Genomic DNA, 26,909 nt, shown 5'->3' with positions numbered 1-26,909 from the left:
CTAATGGAACCGCAATGGCAGAGTTTTAGTCATCGGTCGGAATGGGAAGTACGAATAACTTGCAATGATACTTAAATTATGTTTTTTGGGGCCCCCATCGTCCATTTTCATCAGTTTCTACATCACCGGTTTGTACAGTTTCTTTGCGACGAGAAATACAAAATTTTTTAATCACCCTCTCTTAGACTATATCAAAAGTGGAGGACATGCTGAAAATCGGACGGTCTTTTTTTCAGACGTTACATTTCGGAGGTAACAGTGCGCATTTTGTGGCAAGAGCAGAATACGATGCGTGGACCAGTGAGAGCGAGGTGAATCTCACAGTCTTATAACAGTTCGAGACCCTAATGGAACCGTAATGGCAGAGTTTTAGTCATCGGGCGGAATTGGAAGTAGGAATAACTTGCAATGATACTTAAATTATATATTTTGGGGCCCACGTCGTCCATTTTCGTCAGTTTCTACATCACCGGTTTGCACAGTTTCTTTGCGACGAGAAAATTTCTCGCCGTGAGTAAGCCACAGCTGTCGTGCTTCCAGAAATAGCATGTGAAGAATTACAAGAAAAGATGGAAAGTGCATTTACTGGTTATGAGATCGAGAGAAAGCAATAGGACAGAACTGAAGTTTGATTCTCTTTTAGGCTTGTGCATTCCAATGGGTAATGGCTTATAATGAAAGGACAGAGTGGAAAGCAACGTCAGCATCACGTTCAGAGACGTTGCTCGAATCATAATTGGAAGAAGACAGATTTGAAGTTAAAATAAGTAGAGCGACTAAGTGATACATGAAAGAGGGAGATGGAGGACGTACCTTAATCTCATCCTCTATGCGCGTGACGTTGAGCAGAGGCTTGACCTTCTGCCACAACTTCCACCATGGCCACGTGCGGAGCTGCAGGTACTTGCGCAGATTGCGCTGTACCACTTGGAGGGCCACTCTGCCAACACACACACAAACCGCAATTGTATAGTAGAAAATCACAAAACGCAACAACTCTTCACACAAATTAACCGTGTTAGAGCCTAGCCAACGTCGTACCATTTAATAGTTGAAATACAGAGTCATGTTTATTACTCAATATCTCAAGCCAAGTTACTACTTCTCGGTGGTGGAACGGACTATAATCAATTGCTTCAAAGATATTTCACGGTTGGCTGTGCTTCGAGTGACCGCACGTATAGAAACCTCTTACTAGGGAATAAAACATCGATTCTGTAGCGAATACCAAAACTGTCAATGGCAGAAGTTTCTAATCGAACAGAAAAGCGAGTATGTAACATTGAAATAAAAATGCACTGGAATAAAGCGCATGACTAATTTATGTGTGAAGTGTTCTGAATGCTATTTAATTCAGTTTGCGGCCAATTAAATAGACACTTGTTACTGGCTGCTAGGTGATTCTGGGAGTATTTACTAGTGTGACATCATCTGACTTTAAAATGTAAAATATATTTATTTTAAGTTTTGCAGAATTTTCAGAGAATGTGAAGTAATTGAAACATCTCACATCACAACCCAGTCTTTCCTAACTGACAAGTATTTAACTAGTTTTTCCCCACAAATAATTTGGTAAAAAGCACATTCCAAGCTGTACTGAAAATAATAATTTAACTCTGAGGTATAACTGGGACACTAATAGTAACTTGCGGAAAACTAAACTATTAGGAGCACTCAAGTAAGTAGTGTTGGCTCACCTCTGTTCCTGGAGCTTCTTGTACTCCTTCCTTGCCAGGTAACCTCTGATCCAGGCCTGCATCCAACTGATGATCTTGCCAAGACGCTCGTCTCGCAACTCTTCCATCTGACCCAGGATTCCAGCTCTGAAGAACACCTATAAACAGTGGTTCGTTCTAACCACGAACTGTCGGCGGAAGGAATTGTCTCCTAATACCCCTTGTGGCGCAAATTTGTACTTTATTTTGCTGCCATAGCCCTGTTTCATGATCATGTTCGTTTTTATTTCATAGTACGGTGAAAGAGTGATCCAACAATTGTTATCAAAACATGAAACGCGTTTTGTTCTCTGACCAAAAAAATAGTGAAAATTTTGCCCTGTTCTCCATGACTGTAATATAAATCGTGTTAGAAAGCCCTTATTTCCTCTCTATTCGACCACTGCTTCTGAGGTGAGGATACGCAGTGAAATTGCGCCCTGAAACTCCTTTCCGTGTACACGGTCACAGCTGAAATATGCGTTTTCTCGTTTATTTGTTTCATGAACTCTTTGTTAAATGCTACCAGAAAAATAATAATTTTGTACGTTGGCGAAGTCACTAAAATGGAGCAACGTGATACGAACCGGGGTCTCTAAACTCACAGCTGCTCCGTAGATAAAAGACCAGAAATTTGGAATAGCCTGTCAGATATGAAGAGTATTAGACTATTTTCAGTAATCTGTTCGTCTTTAGATCTGTCCTAGGTAAGTATACCGCAGAATTAGTCTCTGCTACTTGTAATAAGGTTGATACACTTCAAATCATATGTCTTTACTTAAAGCTCATTTGATGTATTTGATACCTGAAGTGGTATTACTACGCCTCCAAAAGCTATAACGAAGAGATTAGCAGCACCTATGTACTGAAAAACTGCATTAATTATCATGCAGAAGCACCATGCACAAACGAAAACTATGTGCCTAAAACAGATTCTGGGGAATAATAATAAGCTGTTAAAACAAACTCTGGAAAGCGCGTTAATGAAAATTATGAAGCCAATACCTCAATTTACCTCAATTGATTGAATAGAAAATGATGAATGGGTTTCATTGCAAATACGATACGAATATCAGCTGCATAGCAAAGTGGAACTGCTGTACCCGCACTACCGAAATATTTTGTTAAGAGAAGCTTCGTTAGCAAGTCGTCTTACTCCATAGATATAATTCAACAGTTGTAACCAGCCGTCAATTAGTTGAGAAGAAGATACTTATTACCTCAAATCATGAAATTTAATGTAAGTTAACAGGCACTTATTAGGCAACAGAACAGAGATACAGATAAAAGCAAATGCAGTTCCTGTTATACGACAACGACTTGAAAGCTTTTAATATTGTTTAACTTAGGCCGGTTACAAGATATAGAAGGCATTCAGCCATTTACTTCACAGTGTACTATTACGAGCAAAGTTTGCTCATTTCAGTTAAGCTGTATTTCGTTGGACAGAACTGTGAGAGGCTGATGTCTGCCACCCATACCTTTGTTTTACCCATTCGATACTGCTCAGCGTCCATATTCACGTGGTCCAGGATGACCTGCGTCGCCTTCTCGGCTGCCATTGGCTCTTTCACAAGATGTGCGCAGAGGATTTTGTATCTGGAGATGCAACACGGTGGATATAGCATGGGCCCAAGTCGCGGTTGGGTTTCACCGTGTGTATAGGATAAGCAGGTTCCTCAGCTTGTCAGGGACTAAGACCAACAAATTTGTCGAAGAGCACAATTTATCGCAACAGAGGCAATTTTCCTCTTTAGTATCTAATGTCTGGTAAATAAATGTGATCCAGTTTGCTTTCCAGCACTGAGTCCCGTGACAAAAACTGGGAACCAGCCTCTTTAGGGTAAGGATAAGGCAACATCTACTTTATTTACACATCTAAAAAACTGCAAGTTTCTTCTTTCAGTAACAAAACACACACACATAAATTGACCCACAGTCACTGGTGGGTTTGTTTTAGGAACGAAGGGATGCAGTCCAGATATTAGAACATTTATACAATTGCAACTAGATAAAAAGTAACACATAAAATAGGGTTTTATGTTTTCACTGGTGGCCCAATGTCTTCATAGGCTTCAGTGATTCGGCACACAGATCACACATCACAGAGAATCGGAGAAGATATTTGCTTCAGAATTTGCTACAAGTACTTAGTTTGATGTCCTCGTGAAAGTAATATGTTAGCAAGCTCATATCTTCCCCGATTTTTAAGGTTACATGCCTTGGTGTGACCCAAACGGTAAGACTCGGTGTCAAGGTTCACAGCATCCAGAATTGTCTGGGCCATCTTCTTTGGGTCGTCTCCTTTAAGAGCATCCACGGCTTGGGGAGCTAGAATCTTGTATCTAGCGTGTTCCAGAGTAAAAAAATACACAAAAGTTACATTTTGTCCCAGAACTGTGTAAAATTTGGGGATTATGTAATAAATTACGTCTCCAGTGTCTCGTTTGCTGCAGGTCATATGCGGGTTCTGGGGAAACACCAAAAAGGGAAGAAACAAGCTATGTTGTTACCAATAACATCGAAGCCGTTGTTGGCGGTTTTCGATGTTACGCTTAAGAGGAGTTAAAAATGATTCCTGAGTTTCAGTCAGGTTATCATTTCAAACAGAAAACTGGTTTTCTATATTATAGAAATAGTTCGGGTACTAGAGGCAAGGCAGGGAAAAAAGAAAATCCATGGTCCAATCGGTTTTTGTGTTTCAAAGTAGGGAGCTTTTGACGTCACCAGGAAAAAATCAAAATTCCTTTCATCGGTGACGTTAAAAAAAATTGAAAGTAAATGCACCGGGACCACCTGGTTTTGTCTCTTGGGTGGTTCCGTGATGTTTTAAAATAATCCTTGCCTTGGTGTGTCCAATACGGTAACTGTCGGGGTCAAGACCGACTGATTCCAAACACTTAGCAGCAGCGTTCTTGGGTTCCTTCTCAGCCTGCATGATGGCAGGGGCAAGAATCATATAGCTTGGGGAAAAAATATACACATTATCACAGACAACCAGGGTACCGTTTCATTCTAACAACTTATATAACTTACACTCTAACGTCAATTTATTAAACTTCATGTACTTCAGTTCATTATTCTTGTTATAAATACAAATGAAAGTTTTTAAAAAAAATCTGTTATTGAAAAATCCACGTACATTATCTTCTTTTACACGAAGCTGTAGAATCATACTTGTAAGAAAAGACACCTTAAATAAGCATAATGCATGTGCTAAAGCAGCTAGTATATTACACAGGTTGCTAGATTTTTTAATTATCATTGCTAATTTTCCGTAGACATCGTTTAATGGAGTTCTGCTGTAGTAATGAATATAGTTCGTCATGAATAATTAATATAGTTCGTGAAATCACTGTAAATATGTAGAATATGAAAGTTCCATTCAAAAATACTAAGACTGAGACAGGAACATGATGAAAATTTTCAATGATTTGGTTTAAGAGTTTATCAGATTAAAAAAGTTGAATGCTTTTGAACTTGACTGTGAATGTTTTTTATGTGTTTATATTAGGTTCTCCTTCTAAGAACTTACCGGAGCTTGAAGTCAGGATAGACCATCCTGTTGGGGAATCCCTTTCGGCAAATACGGATACCCTCAAGTACACCGTTACAGGTGAGCTGGTGCATTACCAGGTGAGAGTCAATCAGACCTGCGAACACAAAGAGAACAGTGGTCCGTGTGTAAAAGTCAAGCGTTCACAACTTAGTGTCTCGTTTGTAGCCAGGAAATATCCTTTTACAAAATTGCTTTGCTATTAACTGGATCAGTTGTATTTTTCATTGTATCTGTTCGTGAATGGTACATGTTATCGTTTGTGTAGAGATACTGCTTCGAAGCTCCGTGTACTGACCTGGCTGCTTCAACTCGTTGGGGATGATACAACGCACGAAGTGAGGCTGCGTGCTCCTCAGAGTGGTCATCAAGTTGTTCAGTTGCTCCTGTGGAACCATAACAATCTTTTAAAATGCCATTCTACGTTTCACACTCTTTCTGAACATGTCACCTTTACAAACTCTCCTACACCCCTCAACAAGATTTTAACTCCACAGAAGAGTGGTATAAAAAGGAAATTTTTCAGAGCTGTAGAAAATATTTCGTACTTTTAATGTTTAGTTCTGCTACAGTGGAAAATAACTGCCAAATCCTCCTTATTCAGTAATTTAGGAGAGGTTACAGAGAAAAGTTTCTTCCATTCGGAGATAGCTAGTATGTTACAACTGTGGGAAACGTTTCTATACCACTGTCACCCAAAGAAAGTGCAATAGGTTCATATTCTGTTAGTATTTTCAGACACCCAGTTATCAAATAATTAGATCAGTTAGTAAATTTCTTATTAGACACTACAATAGCCACTAGTGTTGGTGGCAACAATAAAATCCAGTTCTGGCAAGGAACTTTTACGTAAAGACTAAGGTATTCTTTCTACAGTTGTTACCCGTCCCTTCTGGTAATAGATGGTCTAAAGTTCGTAAACACCCCATATGCACAAAAATTATCAATATCGGTAATTAATGAGTGAAATAAAAAATGCACAGATCCCTAGAATTTAAGAGTTAGCGAGACTGTTGAGAGATTAGCGTTAGTGGAGGAGCGAGGCAGAGAAGCAGTTAGCAGTTAGAGGTCACCGTGTTTGGTGCTGGCCGGTGGTGGTTTCATGCTGTCGCCAGTCCTTGTCCTGGAAGACGGCGCGCTACAAACTACGTAACACAACACACGGCCGCCAGGGTGGGACTCTGCCGATGATCCGGCGCTGCCCGTTCGCAACGTCTCGGGCTAACGCCGTATCTCAATGGCAACTTCCCAAGCCACGGCCACACGTAGAGTAAAGATCGTTACTGAACACTTCATTGTCTTAAAAAGGGCTGTGGGTGAAATCACAATATCCAGACAACTCCCATAAGCGTCGCCTGTTGGGCGACAGCTTACAGGAGCTGGAGAGTGGGGAATTGACGCACCTTGTAGGACGAAGACACGGTGGCGAAACCACCACCCTTCTTTCCACGTCCACCTATTGAACAATAAAGCGATAGTTGCGAGTTTTAGTACAGGCGCGAGAAAATAAACAGAACAAATTGCATACATTATACATAGAAATGCACTTAAACAGTGATGTAAAAAGCTGTGAGTATGTATATACATATAACCGACCTGTAAGACACAACGCAAAATTGTTACAAGGAAAAGGAAGTATATCGAGAGCAGCATTAGAGCAAGTGGCCCTTAAGAGAGACAGAACAAATAAATGCTGTAGCTTACGATCTGCAAAAATAAAATAACGACAAGAGTGTGTTAGGCGGCAGGCAAGTAGCCGCGCTGTAAGAGATGCGAGATGAGGCTGTGGAAGTACAGTCTACAAGAGGTGTAAGTTGTGTGACAGTCACGTCTTGGTTTTACCCTGTGTTTCATGGAGACGGACTGGAATGAAGAACCCAGGTGCCGCTTCGTGCCAGCAGCTGCAAACATATGTAACACTGCAGGATTTGACAACTTACTTTTTGTCTTGAGAAAAATAAAGAGAACGTGTACCTTTGTAGATCATTCTCTGCAAATATTCTTAGAAAGAATTCTCCTAAACATAGAGCAATTAAATGAGAATTTAGAGCTCACAATTTGTCAATGAAATTGCTTGTTCATAAATATTTTGTGTAGTAAAATGTAGTTTGTAGTTCTAGAGCTATAGCTCCTTAATGTGTGACGCATTTAAAATCGAAAAGGAGATCATATGTACATAGAAATTTTGATTCGTGTTGGGTGTGTGAGTGTGTGTGTGTGTGTGTGTGTGTGTGTGTGTGTGTGTGTGTGTGTTTTTTGCGTAATCCATTTATAGCTGAAAGAAATAGTATGCTGTCTACAGGAGATTTTCAGTTTCAGTTTTAGAATGTGTTTCGTCTTTGAGCTCCAAAGCAAAATACATGTATGAACGAATATCTTCAGAGCCAAAATTACTTGCCATCTGAGTTTTATTTTTAACGCGAAATAGTGAAATGGAAGACGAGAAATCCTGTGCTCTTGTGACTTTCAAAAGCTATTGTCATAACTGAAACTAAAAAACAAACAAAAAATAAAGACCAGACATGTAAGGCACTGAGGGTAAGAAAGAACTAACGGATGGCCTTTCCATATCAGTGTCCGAGAGATCGTGACCCGTTTATCGCTCACATGAGATGCTAGGCTTAGTTGATTTCACTATTCTTCAGGGACGGCTGATTTCGCCACAGACTGAGAATTTGTGTCACTACAGTCAGAAAAGCAAAAAAAAAAAAAAAAAAAAAAAAAAAATGGCTCTGAGCACTATGGGACTTAACATCTATGGTCATCAGTCCCCTAGAACTTAGAACTACGTAAACCTAACTAACCTAAGGACATCACACAACACCCAGTCATCACGAGGCAGAGAAAATCCCTGACCCCACCGGGAATCGAACATGGGAACCCGGGCGTGGGAAGCGAGAACGCTACCGCACGACCACGAGCTGCGGACTCAGAAAAGCAAGTAGAGGCATCTAGCGCAATAGAAAATGTCAATTACGATTGATAGTTCGGAAAGTTATAGTCCCATAGCCCCAAGGGAAACCCACGTAGCGCTTTGGTTTTTTTTTTAATCTCGTGACATCTCAGAAATTTTCCATTTAGTGCGCCAGTAGACTTTAATAAATGTGTAGTTGATCGACTCTAGATGCATTCGATGAAATCCAATTCAACTCAGGCCGAATACAGTAAACGATTACACAAGCACTTCGCTCCGATGATGGCAGCCGCCTTCCTGGGGTGGTATCTAATGAAAATTTCTTCACTCCGACAGCCACACACACTTAAGAATATGAGAGGAATGAATTTCCTCGCTTTGCGCAAGAAAATACTTGAGATTATATTCCATAAGTAGTTGTAGGAAATACATGTTCTCTTACCCTTGCCACCACCAGCGGCTTCAGCACCGCCAGACTGTCCAGGATGGTCGGCGAAAATCTCTACCAGCAGCTTGTTGGCGGATTTCTTGAACTGGTCGACGACGGTGTCGTTCAGGGGGTCCTTGTTCTTCTCAAGCCACCCTGTGATGTTGTAGGACACCTGGCGAAGCAGAGGACCGTCAGTAAGTGTTTGGCCGCGCACAGATTCGGGTGCTCGAGTCCGCTGACTGCGTGACTTACCGTTCCGGCGTAGTGAGCAATGGCAAAGTGGGCAGCGGGCTGACCGGGTTTTGGCGGCTTCGGCTTCATGAAGTTGGGAGACTTGCCCAAGTGGTTGTTCATCAGCTTCTCCTCAAAGGTCTTGTCTGTCGCCTTGGGGAACATAGACTCTTCCTCCAGGATTGACAGGATACCCATAGGCTGTGCACACAGAGAGACTTGCTTTGACATTGCCCTTCTCCTCACGAATCAGCGAAAGAAAGCTGCTCGAATGAATCGGCACAAAAGAGTGCGCAGTAATCTCTGTTCCTTAGTCGAAAATTTGCATGTGCAAAGTAAGAAAACATTACGACCTTACAAGCAATTTTCTTTCGCCGATGAATACATTCACTTTGCAGAACTACAACCGCAGAAGAATTTTTAATGTTTTACTTAACTGATCACTTCATTTACTTCAAATAGGGAACATTTCTTAAGCATATAAAGTATTAACTTTTTATTTCGACAATAATGATCTTAATTACACGTGAAGAAATGAACATTTGCGATGGTTATATCTCAAGAAAAATATTCAGTAATACTGCAAATTCTATTAGCCGAAGAACTACTTGAGGCGCTTTATCATGCACTCAAGCAGGCTGCCTGTCATACTTAAAGATTAGTTACTTGCATTAAATAAAATGCGATACAAATACTAGCATCGTGAATGATAGCAATAGCGTTCTTAAATGTTCCCTTAGAAATAGAACTTTTGAGATATCCATACAACGGCACACAGCGCAGCGTTAGCTTACTACCAACTGAAGCTTACCTCTGGACGATGGCAGGTGACTTTCCGAAGGTAACAGGGAGTGCTGAACTTTATTGAAACACTTTCACAAAAAAAAAAAATAAGTTTAAAGATTCATTTTTGAGATTCAGGGTCAGAACTGAGTGAAAGGGAAGAGCAATCAATTAATTGCTATGTACTGAAAATTCTGTGAACAGATTCCAAAATAAAAACAGGAAAAGATAAACAAACAGTCCAGAAGTTTCATTTACTTTTCTCATTATCTTTCATTTGTGTCTTTACTTAGTGCTTCAGCAATATTGGACATGCAAACTGGGAGCAGCTCTTGCACGAGTTGCGGGCCCAGAAAAAGTCACATTTTGTTTATTTGCCATGATACTCAGCATGTTACATTAGTAGCCTACACTACGCATACCAAGATGCAAATACACACAGAAGGTCTACACAAGGACAGGATAGAGCATTCGATGTCCGCCAGCGATTCATTTTGTGTTAAATGCGATAACCAGCTCTTTGGTTGGTGACTTGTTACTTTCGTCACGGTCGTTTGCACCTGAAACTTTAGATGACATGATCATGAGAAGTATATAAAATATTGTTTTCATTGCAGTCAGATCATAAAAAGTGTGGAAACCGGTTCGAAGATTTTCTATTCTAATGCAGTTCGTTTAACGTTGAACGTTTAGACACTGCAGTCTACTTTTGGCATGTGAGTAGTGTAGTTAGTGAAGAAACACTACGATTCCCCTCTGGTTCCCTTTCATCGAAATGCAGTTTGTTAGCACTACTCCGAGGTGCGGCATTGAGGAACCTGCGTTTCGACGTTATTACGATTCCGTCATAGTGTAGCGTATGCATGTGAGAGATGCAGTGCATTCAAATCTACTTCGGTAAGCAAAATTTTAACTGCAAAATTTATGGAATATATAACGACATTAGCGGTTCGTAAATTAACATCTTTCTTCTACGTAGCAATAGATAATATAGTTACAACCTGTTTTGATATGTCTCCCAACAATGATAACAAAATATTTCTGTTAACCTGTGTTAACTATTTCTTTGTTTAATCGAAATATTCATTTTTTTAACCACCTGCCTCTATAAAAAAAATCATCCACGCGTTTCAATTTTTCTTTATTCCGAAGCTTTTGATCTAAAGAAGGATACAATATTAAACGAATTGAAACCCGAAGGAGTACGATATATATTCCATATAAGAGCCTGTCAGTAAGTCCTACTCTGACGTTTGAAGCTCATAAATGATAGGACTACCTTTTCTATAAGGTCAATGGTCTCCTGGAGGTCCAGCCCGAAATCAATGAAGACCCAGGGAATTCCTTCTCTCTCGTACTCTTCTTGCTCGAGAATGAACATGTGGTGATTGAAATACTGCTGCAGTTTCTCGTTCGTGAAATTCACGCAAAGTTGATTAAATCCGTTCTGCTGCATTCGGTCACAGAGGAGAAGGTGCAGGTAACAGTGAGACAAACAGTGGAAGATACACAATAACTGTGACACTGACATTCACAATAGTTCAGGAAGGGTGCTGAATCGGCCGTCCTTCCGATCGTCCCAGTGCTGAACACAGAGATGTTTGAGAATTCTGGGACAATCTGTACTTGCCGGTACAGCACTCCTAGCAAGATTAGTGATTAACGTCGAGAGCACAGTGAAGCATGACGCCACAGACAGAGCTGAAAGAGAGTCTCACAGAACAGTTCTATCACATCAATACATAAACAAACAGCGTTAGTAACACGACAATGGCAGGGCGCTTCGTACAACTTGGCACGGTTTTGCGACTTACACCGAGGCAATAATCACTGGCGACTCGTAAACGTTTTCGAACACCGAAACAAGTTGAACGAAACGCTCTATGTGCCAACTGTTAGGGGGATGTGTCCTTAAATGCCCCCTGGTTCTACCTTCTCAATGAGATCTATGCAAGCTTGAAGGTCCATGCCAAAATCAATAAAGGTCCACTCGATGCCCTCTCGCTGGTACTCTTCTTGCTCGAGCACGAACATGTGATGATTGAAGAACTGCTGCAATTTCTCGTTGGTGAAGTTGATGCACAGCTGCTCGAAGCTATTGAACTATGGGGGGTACAAGGTTAGAAACACAAGTTCCAAGGGAAAAGACAATTAAGAGGACATGCGATGCACACAACACTGACACACAATATGGAACTCTCCATCACCTCCTTCTCTCTTCAAATCTCGCGTGTCCTTTTGTTTGGACCGAGATAGTATTTCGATAGTAACAAACAGTCGCCTTAGTGAAATATCTCCTTTTGGCGAACGTTTTTAGTGCTACGATAAAAAAAAAGAGGATTACATTTCAGAGAAGAGCTGTGTGGAGGCAATAGATCGACCAATGCGTGCGAAAAATTCCGGTTGTTTGGGTTCTTGGGATAACACTGAAAAACAAACGAAAACAAACATCAATCGACATGGAGTCATGGTTGGAACACATCCGAAGCTAACCTTCCTGTGCACCCTGCTGCGTCTTGTGGCGGCTTTACGCAGGTATACGTCACACATTTTGTGCAATCAGGTTACCTTCTCAATGAGTTCAATGCAAGCTTGCAGATCCATGCCAAAGTCAATGAATGCCCACTCGATGCCTTCGGTTTTGTACTCTTCTTGCTCGAGCACGAACATATGGTGGTTGAAGAACTGTTGCAGCTTCTCGTTGGTGAAGTTGATGCACAGCTGCTCGAAGCTATTGAACTAAGGGCCGGGGTACACACAGTTAGAAACACTGTGTCCAGTTCCGATGGCACAGGTTTTAAACGGAACGTGCAACACATGGGTACATAAATATCTTTCAGTCTCCACTGACTACGGGTAAAACGGCCGTCGGCAATTTTGTTACAGGTCTCGTGCTGTTTCAACTGTCTGGTTTGCTGACTGCCGAGGCCGATTACGTGTGTGTGTGGAGACTGCAAGACACACAAAAGAACAAGGAAACCATCGAGCTGCTCTTCAACGGTTCCCGGAAATACAATGTGGTCCCGCTCGGTCTCAGAGAGGGGTTCTGCAAAAGAACAACACAGAGGACACGGAGACGGCTGCTGTGCCTGCGAGCCGTTCACCTACAGGCAGGAGGTTACCTTCTCAATAAGTTCAATGCAAGCTTGCAGGTCCATGCCAAAGTCAATGAAAGTCCAGACGATTCCCTCAGTCTTGTACTCTTCCTGCTCCAGTACAAACATGTGGTGGTTGAAGAACTGCTGCAGCTTCTCGTTGGTAAAGTTGATGCAGAGTTGCTCGAAGCCGTTAAACTGTGTTTCATACAAAGGCGCATTACAGCAGGTGCAATAAGCAGAAATGTTAGAGCTGCATGCTTCACAGCAGTGTTAGAGCCAGTCCTTTGTTACTGACACGTGTGAGTGGGTTTGAGCCTCGCTTGCTACGCGTTTACTACATACCTTTCTGCTTTCAGAGCAGAGCTGGGATTATCTTGCGGCTAACATTGCAAGCCTTAGACCAAATAGCTGTAACATCCCGGCTTTTGACAGTCCACTAACTGTACTTTCACTAAGATGGCCTAGCACTGCAAACACCTACACTCGAATTCAGCGAGGTAGGAATTCGTAACATTCGACAAAACAATGTAAGTCAATGATCTACTACCACGTATTCTGACTACTATTGCAGTTATGTGAGTGAGTCAGATAAAGCTTCTTGTTTGTTTGGACAGACAAAAGCCGAGTTGTCTTGTTAAGCATAATTCGTCTGAGGCAAAGTTTAGTTCAGCAATCTGCAGCTAGTTCTACCTTCTCTATAAGCTCTATGCAAGCTAGCAAGTCCATGCCAAAGTCAATGAACGCCCAGTTGATTCCTTCAGCCTTGTACTCTTCCTGCTCCAGCACAAACATGTGGTGGTTGAAAAACTGTTGCAGTTTCTCGTTGGTGAAGTTTATACACAGTTGCTCGAAGCCGTTGTACTATAAAACATGCGTCATGTTAAAACACATTCACTACGAACTATGTATATGTAGTCGTTAGTAGTTTAACTCTAATAGTGAATAGAAGCTGAATTATATACAGATGAGTTTAATTCTAATAGTGAATAGAAGCCGAATTATATACAGCTGATTGCTAATTGTAGAAATGCTTACGGTTAGAGCTTTGTACATTCTGTATTTTGATTTTTACATATATACAGAAGTTGGTTTGAAGTGCGCTTTTCACTGAACGTTAAATTGATAACATTGACTAAAGAATACTAAGTATGAGTGACATTATGCACAAAAAAGTAAGAACTATGTACAGCGGTCTACTTATTATTTAATAGGCAACTGTTAGATATAAGTACTTATTACACATTAACTTTAAATTTGCTTAGCTTCCAAAGTAGCTAATGACTCAACGTTAAAATAATAACATTGAATACTGCTACAACAACAGAAGGATTTGTTTATACAAATGATTAAAACAAGTTTGTTCATTTCTGTTGTGACAAGTGTTAAAGCTTTAAGCAGAAGCTGACTGCTCATACGTGGCACATAAAAGAATTAATTTCAGCTATCCAAGTACAGCGTATAATTTCTCTCTAAATGCAGAAGCATATAAGGAAACAATGAAGAACAAACAATGTACAAGAGACACAAAATAAATCTTTAAAAATGGCTCCAGGAACGTAATGGTGAATCTGCTAGAACATATATGACATACTGAACAAAGAAACTGCACCAAGAGCACCTGTAATTAAACTTGTTTTGTGAGAAGTAATGAATTGAGTAAACAAAATGTTCATATGAATCAATAATAAATAGTATACTACGTCTCCTCCCACTTTAAAAATTATGTAATACATAACGTCAAAATCTATGTGTAGCTAGGAGTGGGCGCTTTATTCATGAAGGAAATGGTTTTCTGACAATATAAATTTATTAATATATTATGAACTTTTTGTGTACGTAATTAATGTAAAAATGAAGAAATAAAATCAGTATAAAGGTCAAGTGACTATTTGTAATGACTATAATCAAGATCCACAATGTGAAATAGCGCCCAGTGTTCCAGAAATGAGTGAATGTATAAAAATGCATATTTAAACTTACGTCGAAAATCTCGAAACCGGCAATATCCAGTACACCAATGAAGTGCTGCCTCTTCTGCTTAGTGTCCAGTGTCTCGTTACACTTCTTCACAAGCCACTTGAACAGCCTGTCGAACATGGCCTTGGACATGGCACCTACCGAGTAGGCGACCTGTAACACAGACGGGCTCTCTAGACATGGTACACAAAATATCGCGGACGTAACACAGATGAACTTTACTTCTCCATTCGCCGTTCCCTTTAACCTTGGCAATCAATTACCGGGGCTGAACAAGAATGCAAGATACAAGTAAAAGAACTATAGTGTCGTTGTAGGGAACTACATATAGAAATACATTTTAAAATATCAACCAAAGAACTGTGCTCTTAAAGAAATTGCAGACTTCGAAAAATGTTAAACTGATTTTTTTTTTTTTTTGTTTCTAAGACGATTCAAGCTGTGTTACTATAGCTGAATGTACGAGAAATGTAGGTGTTGATTAAAGCTCACCTGGTCCTTGTTCCTACCCTGGGTGACGAACTCGTTTCCGACCTTGATCCTTGGTTTCAGCAAGTTCTTGTACAAGTCCTCAGCGCTGGTCATCAGCAACTTGGCGACGCGCTCACCTTCCTGCATCAAGAAAACATTGCTTAGTGGTCAGTGAAGGTCGCTGGCAGACTGCAGTAGAAAAGTGGACACTGAAATCTTAATATGCGATTGTTGTTGGCTTTTGTAGGCAGAAAATCTCATAAATACCGCTTCTGTCAAATGTTCTCTAATTAGTGTCAAACAAACTTTTTAACATTAAAGAGCAGATTACAGCTAAAATTAAGTTCATTCTGAAAAGCAACTTGTCAGTTTATGGACGATAAACTAAGTGAAGCCAATGATGGGCACGTTTTTTTTTTTACCGTGGCAAATAATGAGAATTCTATGACCCGAAAATTGCTGCGAGAAGGAAACAAGATAAGATGTTGTAGGCAGGAAGTGAGGTACTTACAACTGTGCCGTCGGCCTCAGCCTGCTCTTCTCGGCCGCGCTGCTTGAATTTCATGCCACCCATGTGCATGACGGCAGCTGTGATCTTGTACACGTCGTTCTTCTCCTCTTGGGTGAAACCCAGCACATCGAAGGCTTCCTACAACCCGCACAAGCACACTTAGACTGCGAGCGATATACGGTGCCCCTGCCAGGATCCCTTTGTCGAGATCGTCACAGGGAGCACAGTCAAAACCATTTGGCCGATATTTGATTTAGTAAAAATTTACGAACTGAGACAGCTTTAAATCACAATGAGACTGTATGTACAGACATTAATTTGGAAAAAAATTACGTTTATCTTTTTTACAAAGAGTCGCTACGAAGAAACATTTCTATCGTTTAAAAAAATCCAGTAAACAAAAGATATAAATATCCAAAAACACTAGTTTTTGATGAAGCATAATGACAGATATGCCATTAGCAACATGACACCATCAGTTCATGCAGTTAGCTCGTACTTACCAAGTAACAAACAGATGTTGCGTTTTCGTGTCTCAAGTCGTGTTACATCCAGTGTTCAATGCTTCATAGTGTTATTTGGATGTCAATTGTCTACAACATTGCTACTTCAAGATGTTAGAGGTATCTTTTCTACGAGTGGCGTGGAATTTGATACAATTTTCAAATAGTGAAAGGGTCGCAAATGTAGTCTTTTAAACAGTTCTTTGGTACGGGAGTGTGTCGACACACAACCCGATGTACGAGATGCTCACAGTCCAGCTCGGAGAAGAGCCGCTGAAGCTGCAGGAACGGCTGTGTCAGTGGTTCCTCGCAGCTAGTGCTGGGCATAAGGTTAGTATACGAGGCGAAGGTCGTTAAATTCGGCGGCATGGTTCGTGCACTCGAGGGGTGCAATTGCCAATGGTAGGGTACACATGTAGGGTAATGTTCCACCGAAACATAGAATAATGTGCAGCGAGACACTCGAACCACCGAGTCCGCCACTGGGAGGACAGGGCGAATACATCGGGTAACGTGGGCAACTTACGTCGGTCAACTGCATTTCCTCTCCATCATCGACGTTGGGGATGGTAATCTTACCCTGGGAGACGTTGTAGTAGTCATAGATGTTGTCGCTCAATAAGCAAATGTCTGTGAGAAGAACATTCTGCCGTTTAGCGTCAACGTGTTACACTCTGCCTCTCTCCACTGCGCGCTAGAGAGCCCTTTCAATTTTACGGGGTCTCCAAAATAACTGCGAGCATTCCTCATTTGTTGCTAGTAAGTACGTACATCGCACTTGTAAAGAATCTTTAATTTCAGCATTGTTACTTTACGTCCGTGTCAGCTTTTCAACATAGAAGAATATCGTCACAGTTATTTTGTGCGCATAGTGGAGAGAGTATACACAGTTGAAAGAGAATAAGGGATGAGATGAATTAAAACAGCAATTTATAATGTATATGTACAAGAGAAACAATTAAACTCAAGTTAGTAAGTCGAGTAGAGCCTAAAAAGAACGTTTCGGCATTGACGCTTTCTCGTGAAAATGAGAGAAAAAAAGCGAGTTAGTTGTGTAAGCGCAGCAAACAATTACCCTACTGAGACACGCCGTAGAGCAGCTGAGATATTACGATTCCTTTGGAATCTCGTTGGTATGTTTTGTATATTTTTTCTTAGCGAGATCTGTAAGTACAGTAATTTCGTGTCTGGTCCATCTAAGAACGTTTCTCTTCTCAGAGTCAGCCGTCAACCGTCAAGCGTAATTCCGTCAGTTGTTAGAGTTAGTCACAAAAAAAACCACACATGCGTAAGGTTTAATGTCCATAATATCTATATGAGTTAATAGCGAGGCGTTATTTATTCCCGAGAACCGGGTAAGAGCTTTGGGTTATGACAACAGCGAAATCCAGTATGCGGCAAGCCGATGTTCCGAACAGTACGTGACGAATTCCTACTAGCATTTGTTCATTGCGCCATTAAACTGTTCGTAAAATTATTGAGTAAGCACCAAGATGAAATTCAACCACTTTTACTCAGAAGAAATAAGCTACGTTATAACTGCGATTAACTAAGCGTAAGTTCACACACATTTCGGTATGTGAGGTAACCGCAAGTTCTAAAATGAAATTCCAAGGGCGTATTAGCAATTAAGTATTCATTTCCCTTCAAATCTTTCAGAATTATTTCAATGGATGTAGCTCTTGCTAAATTTTTAAAAAATAGAGGCCACGATACTGTTTCAAATTTGAATTTTAAAATCTGCGGGTCTTCACTTCAATGGAATTGCTCACGTACTGCTCAGTAACAGAGAAGCGCTGTTTCTAGACAGACTCAACTTCTGCGATCAGACTTACATCGGTAATCTGCATTTCCTCTCCATCATCTACACCGGGAATAGAGGTCTTTCCTTGTGAGACGAAGTGATAGTCATTGATGTCGTTGGAAAGGAGACAGATTTCTGTAGGGAGGTCACAGATCGTTCAGTTCAAAATACGACTGTGAAAATGTTATGGTCACACACACCAACAGTCCTGTTCGTTGTGCTGTCCAAGAGCACAGCGAACATGTTGGCTAGTGCTATCAGTAAAACAAATGTTATATAAAATATAGGTTTGAGAAAATTGTGGTATTATGATAAGTCTTAGATTGGTAGAGTAGAAATGTGGTCTCAGACACCAGTTAATACGGGACTGATTAGAGGGGTATAAGACGGCAGGGTGTCCAAAGGGGTGACTGTGTCTTTCGTGACACGCTTGTATTGGGAAGGGTGTTCACGGGCCTTGGCTCAGCAAGCTTTGTGATAAATTCGCCCTCAGTAGGGTAGGATGTGCCCTTACAGCATGCCCCGGTCTGCAGGGCAACTTACATCCGTAAATTGAAGTTCCTCTCCATCATCCACACCAGGAATAGTTGTCTTGCCTTGGGACACGTAGTAATAGTCTTGGATATTGTCGGTGAGGAGACACATTTCTGTTGAGTTGGGAGAGAATGCATTATCATAAGGTACACAAAAGAAACACATAGTCTTGTTCCTCCGTTGCAGCTATTGTTTCTACCTGATACTATATGCGCCTTCTAGAGACTCGAATCTACTGTCAACTGCTGAATGAAGTCGCACTTAAAACAAAAAATAACCATTATGACAATCATTCTCTTAAAGTTCTCGATTTTAAAAAAAAGGCAAGTTCTGTAAATAGTGCACTTTTTAATGATGGCAATTAAGAAGTGATATTACTTTCATTTCATTATTGTAGTGAAAGACAGTTCAAACACTCACAATTTTTTAACCTTGATTATTACGCGATTGTAATCATTCCCTCACCCGGCGACATGGAAAAAACAGGTTACATTCAATAAAAATGTTTGTAATCAAGAATAATTGAATAGTGAAGAGACGGAGACCGAATGAAAGCAAGATATTTCAACGTTCAGTTTTAATTACACTTAGCTCTATTAGATGGTTCAAATGGCTCTGAGCACTATTGGACTCAACTGCTGAGGTCATTAGTCCCCTAGAACTTAGAACTAGTTAAATCTAACTAACCTACGGACATCACAAACATCCATGCCCGAGGCAGGATTCGAACCTGCGACCGTAGCGGTCTTGCGGTTCCAGACTGCAGCGCCTTTAACCGCACGGCCACTTCGGCCGGCTTGCTCTATTAGAGTTCAATTCAGTACAGTATCACTTAAATGTTTTTGAAGTATATGGATTGATGGCTTAATTACACTTAGCTCTATTAGAGTTCAATTAAGTACAGTATCACTTAAATGTTTTTGAAGTATATGGATTAATGGCTTAATTACACTTAGCTCTATTAGAGTTCAATTAAGTACAGTATCACTTAAATGTTTTTGAAGTATATGGCTTGATGGCTTAATTACACTTAGCTCTATTAGAGTTCAATTAAGTACAGTATCACTTAAATGTTTTTGAAGTATATGGCTTGATGGCTTAATTACACTTAGCTCTATTAGAGTTCAATTCAGTACAGTATCACTTATTATGTTTTTGAAGTATATGGATTGATGGCTTAATTACACTTAGCTCTATTAGAGTTCAATTAAGTACAGTATCACTTAAATGTTTTTGAAGTATATGGCTTGATGGCTTAATTACACTTAGCTCTATTAGAGTTCAATTAAGTACAGTATCACTTATTATGTTTTTGAAGTATATGGCTTGATGGCTTAATTACACTTAGCTCTATTAGAGTTCAATTCAGTACAGTATCACTTAAATGTTTTTGAAGTATATGGCTTGATGGCTTAATTACACTTAGCTCTATTAGAGTTCAATTAAGTACAGTATCACTTAAATGTTTTTGAAGTATATGGCTTGATGGCTTAATTACACTTAGCTCTATTAGAGTTCAATTAAGTACAGTATCACTTATTATGTTTTTGAAGTATATGGCTTGAATACGTTTTCACTGTTAAAGTATACCATTTTAAATAGCAAATGTTGTAATATATCTATCTGAGGAGTTTAACGGAAACTCATACGTACCCTTCAGGCCAGGGACAGCGCCGGACATCATCTGATAGAAGATGTGGTATGAACGCTCCAAGGGCTGCTGGGAGATGACACGGGCCTTCTCCAGCAGATCTGTGCAAGTTAGTGATTAGTTATTATCCGTTGCTATAATTAGGTAAATAGAGACCTGTCTCTAAACCTCTCGGCAAATGCCCAAGGCGTAACTTACATGTTTCAATATCAGCTCCAGCCAGCTTTCCAGAAGGACCGAAGTGAATTCTGATGAATTTACCCTGTTCGAGAGATAGAGACAGAGTTATCAGTCAGCTGTTTTTCGTAAAAGTAGAAAATATTCGTTAAGAGCTAAAATGGAATAAACTTACGAATCGCGAGGAGTTGTCATTTCGCACGGTCTTGGCGTTACCGAACGCCTCAAGTACCGGGTTAGTTTGCACGACCTGGTCCTCCAGTGTGCCCTGCAAACAGACAATAACAGGTTGACGTTTTAGCGACTGTACGACTCAGAAGAAGCGAGAACGTAGTTCAAAGGATGGTCCTGCTTTACCTTCTTCGAAGACTGCTGTTCATCTTTCTTCGAGCTGGCACCGACGGTGGCGAAGTACGAAATTACTTTCTTCGTGTTTTCAGTTTTTCCTGCTCCAGACTCTCCTCTGTGGATGACAAGAAGAAAAAAAATATGTTACATTCTTCGGCAGGGAAAATACGTACACAGTTTTTTTTTCCCTTGTATTTGATCTTAAGGAATTAAAAACACATCCGTTGACTGACTGAATATGAGTCTGGGTGTTATTCAAAACTGCACACAAAATAGCAACTTTGGAGGATTATACATACAACAATACAATAACAAAATAGGTGTCCATTCTATGGTAACGTGAGATTCTTGGGACTTAGCTACACTTTTCTGCATAATGTTTGGTTGCTGCTGCGGGAAACATTATCAGAGGCTATGGGGACAAATGTCACAGTTCTTGCACGTTTACTGCTGCGAAAACATGTTTCATTTAAACTTTTCACTGCAGAATTAGCGAGAACTGCAGTGAAACGTGGAAAAGAAACATATTTTCCGAGCAGTATACTTAGAAGGAATTGAACCTTAATCTCCACATGCTCTGAAGGTCTGTCATGTAGCAGAAAACTAAACGTTCGATGAAAAGTATGTCTAAGACCGTAGCAGAAGTCCCAGAATCCAGCCGTGAAAACTCACATTGTTTAATTAATTCATTGCAAGCAATTAGTTCATTGCATAGAACTACAATTCATTTGAAAGTTACTGCTTGACGGTATGTTTGCTTCTCGATAAAGCTTGTAAAATGTTGTTGTGTTGGAAATAATGAAAGATACTTACGTGATCAACATAGACTGGTTTTCACGGTCTGTAAAATAGAACGAAAAAAGAAGAAAGTTAGAACATATTTACAGACTTTTACTCAGTTTTACATCTAGTATTTCCTACGGTACTTTGGGTTTGTTATACGAGTAGACTAGCAAAATGCTTAACGGAATGAGCAGATATCTCGAGAAAAAACAACGAACGTAAAATTAGAGAGATTCGAGTCTACGCGTAAGCTTAGCAACAAATGTTCCTCCTTGGAACAAGTGAAGGGCGAAGTGACACATATACAAAATACACTCCACCACACAGCGCAAGACGTAGCAGTGACAGTGGCTCATTAATAATTATTGCAATGTTTTGAGATTCGAGTTATCTATTTCAGAAAGTATGGCATGACATGTGGCTAGGTACTCTGTAGATAGCTGTTCTACTTATTCCATTCAGTGTGAGAAACACATAGTGTACTAGTAACTACAGACTTTGTTTTTTGCTGTTGTTGCCATGAAATTACTAGCATAGAGAGAGTATCATTTGTCGGAAGCAGCCTCAGCCTTCCAAGATTATGCAATTCTGGCGCACGACAGCTTGGTAAGAAATAGCAGGATTGATTCTGCATTCAGGGAGTATAGGATACGAAATGTATATTGCACTACTCTTGTTTTGTGTGAAAGAGCGTAGAGTCTCCAGTATGGGACGCTATGACACCAGAAATTAAGTTTTGTTTCGTGTGCTACGTGAGCGACGCTTCTGCTTAATGAAAATGCATTGTGTTTTAGCTCAGACATACGACGCTATACTCGCGTGATACATATTAACAATTGTTCAGTATGCCAGTAAGCACCCACGTCGACAAATGAACGCAAAAGCGATGTTCTAAGCTTATTACAATGGTCAAAACTTATGTTTTAATTGCTTATGAGTTTAAGTTAATACCTTCACTGGAAACTCATCTCTTTTTCACAAATGTAACTGATGTATGTTCTGCAGATTAATATACAGAATTTAGTTGTTACGACTACGTAGGGAGTGTACACTATCTTCACATGCGAGAGAAATACTTTGAATTTGGAAACTAGTTGGCGTGCCGCTAAGTATCTGCGTAAAGTACATAGACTAAAGCTATGGTGAATAGAGGAATTATATACTTACTGGTCAACATGTTGACGTAGGCGCCGTCAGAAATGGCAAAGATGTGGGGTGGCACTTCATTGCGCCTCTTGCCTCGGTAAAGCTTGGCGCAGCGGTTGGTGTAGACAGGGAAGCGCTTGTAGGGGTTGATAGCCACACAGAAGAGGCCGGAGTAGGTCTGCACATGGAAAGTACAAACTCAGCTCCTCAGTTGCTTTCAGACACACATATGTACACATATCCTACCCTGTTTCAGTTAAACTTTTAGTGTTCTATGCTGCGTAACGAGGCAACATGTAGGATAACGTGGGAGGTAGTGTGTCCCCAGAGTACGGGCAACATATTGTACTCCATTTAATGAAATATCCTATTGTTTTGCTTTGGGCTAAAAAGTTTTGCCAATACGAGAAGTATTTTTTCTACAAAACATGAGAGGATAAATATTTAACGAGTTCAGGCAACTCGAATGTTTTGATGTGCCACAATCAATATTACACCCTCCTTAACAAATTACTGTCAGTTTTGTATGGCATAATAGAAAGTGAATACAAAATATTTAAAGAACGTAATGTGCAATATTTTGTGGAAATGACGCAATAACCCAAATACCAACACGTCGTCTTGTTTTAGAAATCTACCTTCCACATCACATGCTTCATATAAAGTATACAGTAATAAAAGTAAGAAGAAGGAACTTTCTATATTGGTAGTAAAAAATGTAGGTCTAAAAGAAGTTTAAAAAAAGTTAGTTGAAAAGGGTGATGAGTTATGTATGCTATGGTTTCAAGAAATCGTCATGAACCTGAAACTTTTCTAAAACGAATTTTGTTCAACCGGTGGGAGCTTCACTACTACCTCCAAGAACACAATAGTTTTTTACTGCTCAAAATATTCATTAATGCTTTGTGGTAACTTATATGTTCATAGTACTGTGAAAATTAAACGTAATTTGTAGAAAGGAGTCTCACAACAAACATGTAACAAAACCAAACAAAACACAAAAAGTCTAAACTCTAAATTGAAAGTCATATTGTCAGAAGGTGCAGACACGAACATCATAACGTGCATTAACATAAATAGCCAGTGCCGTCCAAACAGTCTGGTATTTGAGGCGCTGAATATAGACACATTTAACAACAGAAGGACTAGAAGCGCAACTGCCACACTGAAACCCGAGTGGTTCCGCAAGGTGACAGGGATGCTTCATATGGCACAAAAGACATTAATACACGGGAACTAAAATTGAAGTAACTGTCCCGTGTCTTTACGGGCGCTGCTTCACAAAGGTAGGGGGACACACTCATAAAAACCGAGTATTCTTCTTTAAAAGAAAGGGATAAACATTCAAACATTTAAAGTCTCCGCTTACACACACGAGAACAAAAACAAGTGTTCTAGCAGTAGAACACGAAAGTGTTGTTATTAGAAAGGATTCATGTGAAAGGAACAACAACAGAGCCACGTTTCCAGTGTCTTACTGTTGGCTGCAAACAAACAAACATTATCGGTTCTTCCAGAGCACTCATCCAACCCTTCACCGATACACACGGAAGAACCGTGTCTTAAGTATACTGCATCGGTTGTAGCAAGACTTCAATAGTACTATTGCTATCAGTGAAGGTTGGTTGAAAGCTCGGAAGATATTCATCGACAGTAAATCTTATACGCGGAACAGTCGACGGTCGATGTGCGCTGCTCCGGCCACCAAATTCACACCACAGTTGCGTTCTGCTGCCCAGCTATGATGGGGTTAGCCAAAACGCAATTCCGGGAAACGGCTAGGATTTGTCGTGGGGCAAGACAAACGTACAGGTAGTCTGGGAAATCGGAAGAGCGTGCGTCTGTGCACGGAGATCTCTTCGTTGCATGCTCCATGTGCAGGATAGGGTTAAACAGCAGAGGTTACCGACTTACGTAAATGAGCTTATGGTAGTATCGTTGCTTCAGGTTATGCAAGACTGAAGCGTCATTAAGATATGTCAAGTTGGACATATCCTCGCATTTCTCATACTTAGGGGGGTTTACTTGAGAAACCTGATCCTTCTTGAAGTTCTTCTCCTGTTGGCGAGAGAGAAAGACAAAAACACAAGATGAGTTACAAGAAAAAGAAGGCAAAAAGCGCCCCCCGAAGGGGAGGCGCCACTTACATAAATGAGCTTGCAGTAGTACCGCTGCCGGAGGTTGTGCAAAACAGCGGCTTCGTTCAAATACGTCAGGTCAGCCATGTCCTCCACCTTCTCGAACTTTGGCGGATTCACCTGAGATAGCTGATCCTTCTTGAGGACTTTCTCCTAACGCAAAATAGTTTTCTCATGGGATAACATTCATGACAAATTTTAATGAGGCCTGAAGCATGACAGAACTGCAAACTGTACCTGCGTTACGCTTCATAACAACAACAGTGAAGAGACATGTTTTGTCCGGTATTGTCTTAAATTTGAAACCACGTATGTTACACAGATGCATCACTTCGTAAAGCTGAAAACTATTAGTGAAATTTTTGAAGTGAAATCTAGCTAGTATATTCCTTCGAGTCATTGGTGCACAAAGATGGGAAACAAAAGCCTTCATACATTTGATGTTTATTGTACGATACGGCACGAACAGTATATATTTTGAACGAGTTTTACCGTCAGTTTGGATTCTACAATATATGTATTTTACAAAAATAATTCATTTACGAAATCTTCTCGGGATATCAGCCGAGGGCAGTATCGTCTTGTAGCAACGTTTCAACGAGTTTCATACTCGTCATCGTCACTTTAAGATAACGAATATAAAACTCGCTGAAACTGTGCTACAAGATGTCACTGCTCTCGGCTGATATCCCGAGAAGATTTTGTCAGTGAATTAGTTTTGTCTCAAACAATACACAACGTGTAGAAAAGTATTTATTTACAAGCATGTTTCAAAGATTTTCACCAAAAGTAAGTCAGTTCTGTCTTGCTGCAGTGCATTACCAAGCCGGAGCAAAGAAGAAAACAATTTGCAGGACAAAATAATTTATTCATAACTTTAAATAATGACGCATTATTCCGCAAATGTAATTTAGCGTACATGTGAACGTGCGTTAGGAAAAGCTTCGCATCGAGGCATAACGTGTTGCCTGCATTCAGGGCACAGTGAACGACCACATTGTGAGAAGACCGTTCACTGCAACTAGACGGGATAGTCGTCGAATGAAGCTGTTGCACTGCATATCACGAGACCATTCACGGTGACGTGATATGCGAACAGTCCCTCATTGTCACTCAACGATGCGCCAGTTTCAATGGTCACTAGCTGTGCCACGAATGCAAGCAATACATGCTGCCTGTATATGAAGCTTGCTCTGAATGAAACGTAAGATCCAGTAAATTACGTTAAAAGGTGACTTTTTCTGTTTTATGTAGAAACAAATAGTCAAAGAAATATATATGGAAACTGAAATGGCCGGTGTCATGTCTGAGAATAAATCTGAATTGATTTCAGTGAGTTATACAATAGTTTTTAGGAGATAGCACCGTTGTACGTACCTCGCCACCAGGCAGCGTGACCGTTACCAGGTCGCCCTTAGTTGCCTTGATCTCTCCCAGCACGTAACCCTCCTTCTCGTCGGGTACCCAACATGCCTTCTTCGCATCGTAAGGTTTGGTTTGGTCGATGCGCTTCTGTTCCAGAGAGACGAACAGGTAGGGGGTGGGGTCGGGGTCCTCCCCCTCTGTCTTCTTTGGCATACCAGGCATTTTGAGAGAGCGGCGGACCGGCTAACAGACACGTGGAACAGCCCTGGAGCCTTCCTGCAACACCACAATAAACACTCACAGTCACTGCAATTTGGCCGACTCCAGAATAAATCTGAAAGCATCAACTTTGTCTCATTGCATTTTGTTAGCGAACAAGAGGTAATCCTTGAAAGAAACTCTCTTTCCTATCTCAGCAGTGTAAATTCTTCTGGTAGCGCAACAATAGAATCTTAGAAGTTAGCGGAGCTAACAGTAGCCTCGCAGTAGATCACACTAACGTAGCGCTATTGACATGCTTCCTACGCAGAATGTCTTCAGAAACCTGTTAGTACAGACAAATGAAACTGATATTAGGTTGACTTTTTTAATATGCATCATTCTGTCTCCTTTATTCTGCTCTGAGCTGGCCAGTGTGGAATATCTGCTAGGTTTTCGAGATGTCGCGTGGAGAGTCTATGGTCAAGCACTAACAAGGGGAGGCCGCCAATTGTGATATTCAGATTCGATTCATACTGCGCATAATAAAAGCTCATGGCCAGAGGTGTAATGTGG

General features: G+C 40.5%; 1 protein-coding gene across 25 annotated transcripts in view; it reads right to left on the bottom strand.

Annotated features, from left to right (window-relative positions):
* The window catches only part of LOC124554963 (myosin heavy chain, muscle), a 48,561-nt gene extending 22,150 nt beyond the window's left edge, over positions 1–26,411 (bottom strand). For 4 of the 25 annotated variants that reach the window (XM_047128673.1, XM_047128684.1, XM_047128685.1 and 1 more), the window contains exons 1-21: positions 26,148–26,411; positions 24,547–24,690; positions 22,654–22,810; positions 21,517–21,544; positions 20,713–20,818; positions 20,531–20,623; positions 20,377–20,440; positions 20,181–20,279; positions 18,025–18,128; positions 15,687–15,824; positions 15,197–15,316; positions 14,708–14,857; positions 13,418–13,588; positions 8,868–9,047; positions 8,628–8,787; positions 6,675–6,727; positions 5,570–5,657; positions 5,251–5,368; positions 3,937–4,060; positions 1,698–1,834; positions 814–940 (exon numbers count right to left, since the gene is read on the bottom strand). In XM_047128673.1, the coding sequence (XP_046984629.1) occupies positions 814–940; positions 1,698–1,834; positions 3,937–4,060; positions 5,251–5,368; positions 5,570–5,657; positions 6,675–6,727; positions 8,628–8,787; positions 8,868–9,047; positions 13,418–13,588; positions 14,708–14,857; positions 15,197–15,316; positions 15,687–15,824; positions 18,025–18,128; positions 20,181–20,279; positions 20,377–20,440; positions 20,531–20,623; positions 20,713–20,818; positions 21,517–21,544; positions 22,654–22,810; positions 24,547–24,690; positions 26,148–26,357 (2,571 nt within the window). In that variant the 5' untranslated portion in view covers positions 26,358–26,411. Of the gene's footprint in view, positions 1–813; positions 941–1,697; positions 1,835–3,196; positions 3,315–3,936; positions 4,061–4,560; positions 4,679–5,250; positions 5,369–5,569; positions 5,658–6,674; positions 6,728–8,627; positions 8,788–8,867; positions 9,048–11,561; positions 11,733–12,751; positions 12,923–13,417; positions 13,589–14,707; positions 14,858–15,196; positions 15,317–15,686; positions 15,825–16,715; positions 16,820–18,024; positions 18,129–18,536; positions 18,641–20,180; positions 20,280–20,376; positions 20,441–20,530; positions 20,624–20,712; positions 20,819–21,516; positions 21,545–22,653; positions 22,811–24,546; positions 24,691–24,779; positions 24,924–26,147 lie in introns of all 25 variants that reach the window. The other 21 variants (XM_047128694.1, XM_047128692.1, XM_047128686.1 and 18 more) reach the window with 17 other exon arrangements.
* Between the last annotated feature and the right edge of the window lie 498 nt (positions 26,412–26,909).

Source organism: Schistocerca americana, chromosome X (assembly GCF_021461395.2).
Source record: "Schistocerca americana isolate TAMUIC-IGC-003095 chromosome X, iqSchAmer2.1, whole genome shotgun sequence".
In the NCBI taxonomy this organism is placed as follows: domain Eukaryota; kingdom Metazoa; phylum Arthropoda; class Insecta; order Orthoptera; family Acrididae; genus Schistocerca; species Schistocerca americana.
The sequence above is the reverse complement of the archived record's forward strand: the minus strand, read 5'-3'. Positions and strand labels throughout refer to the sequence as shown.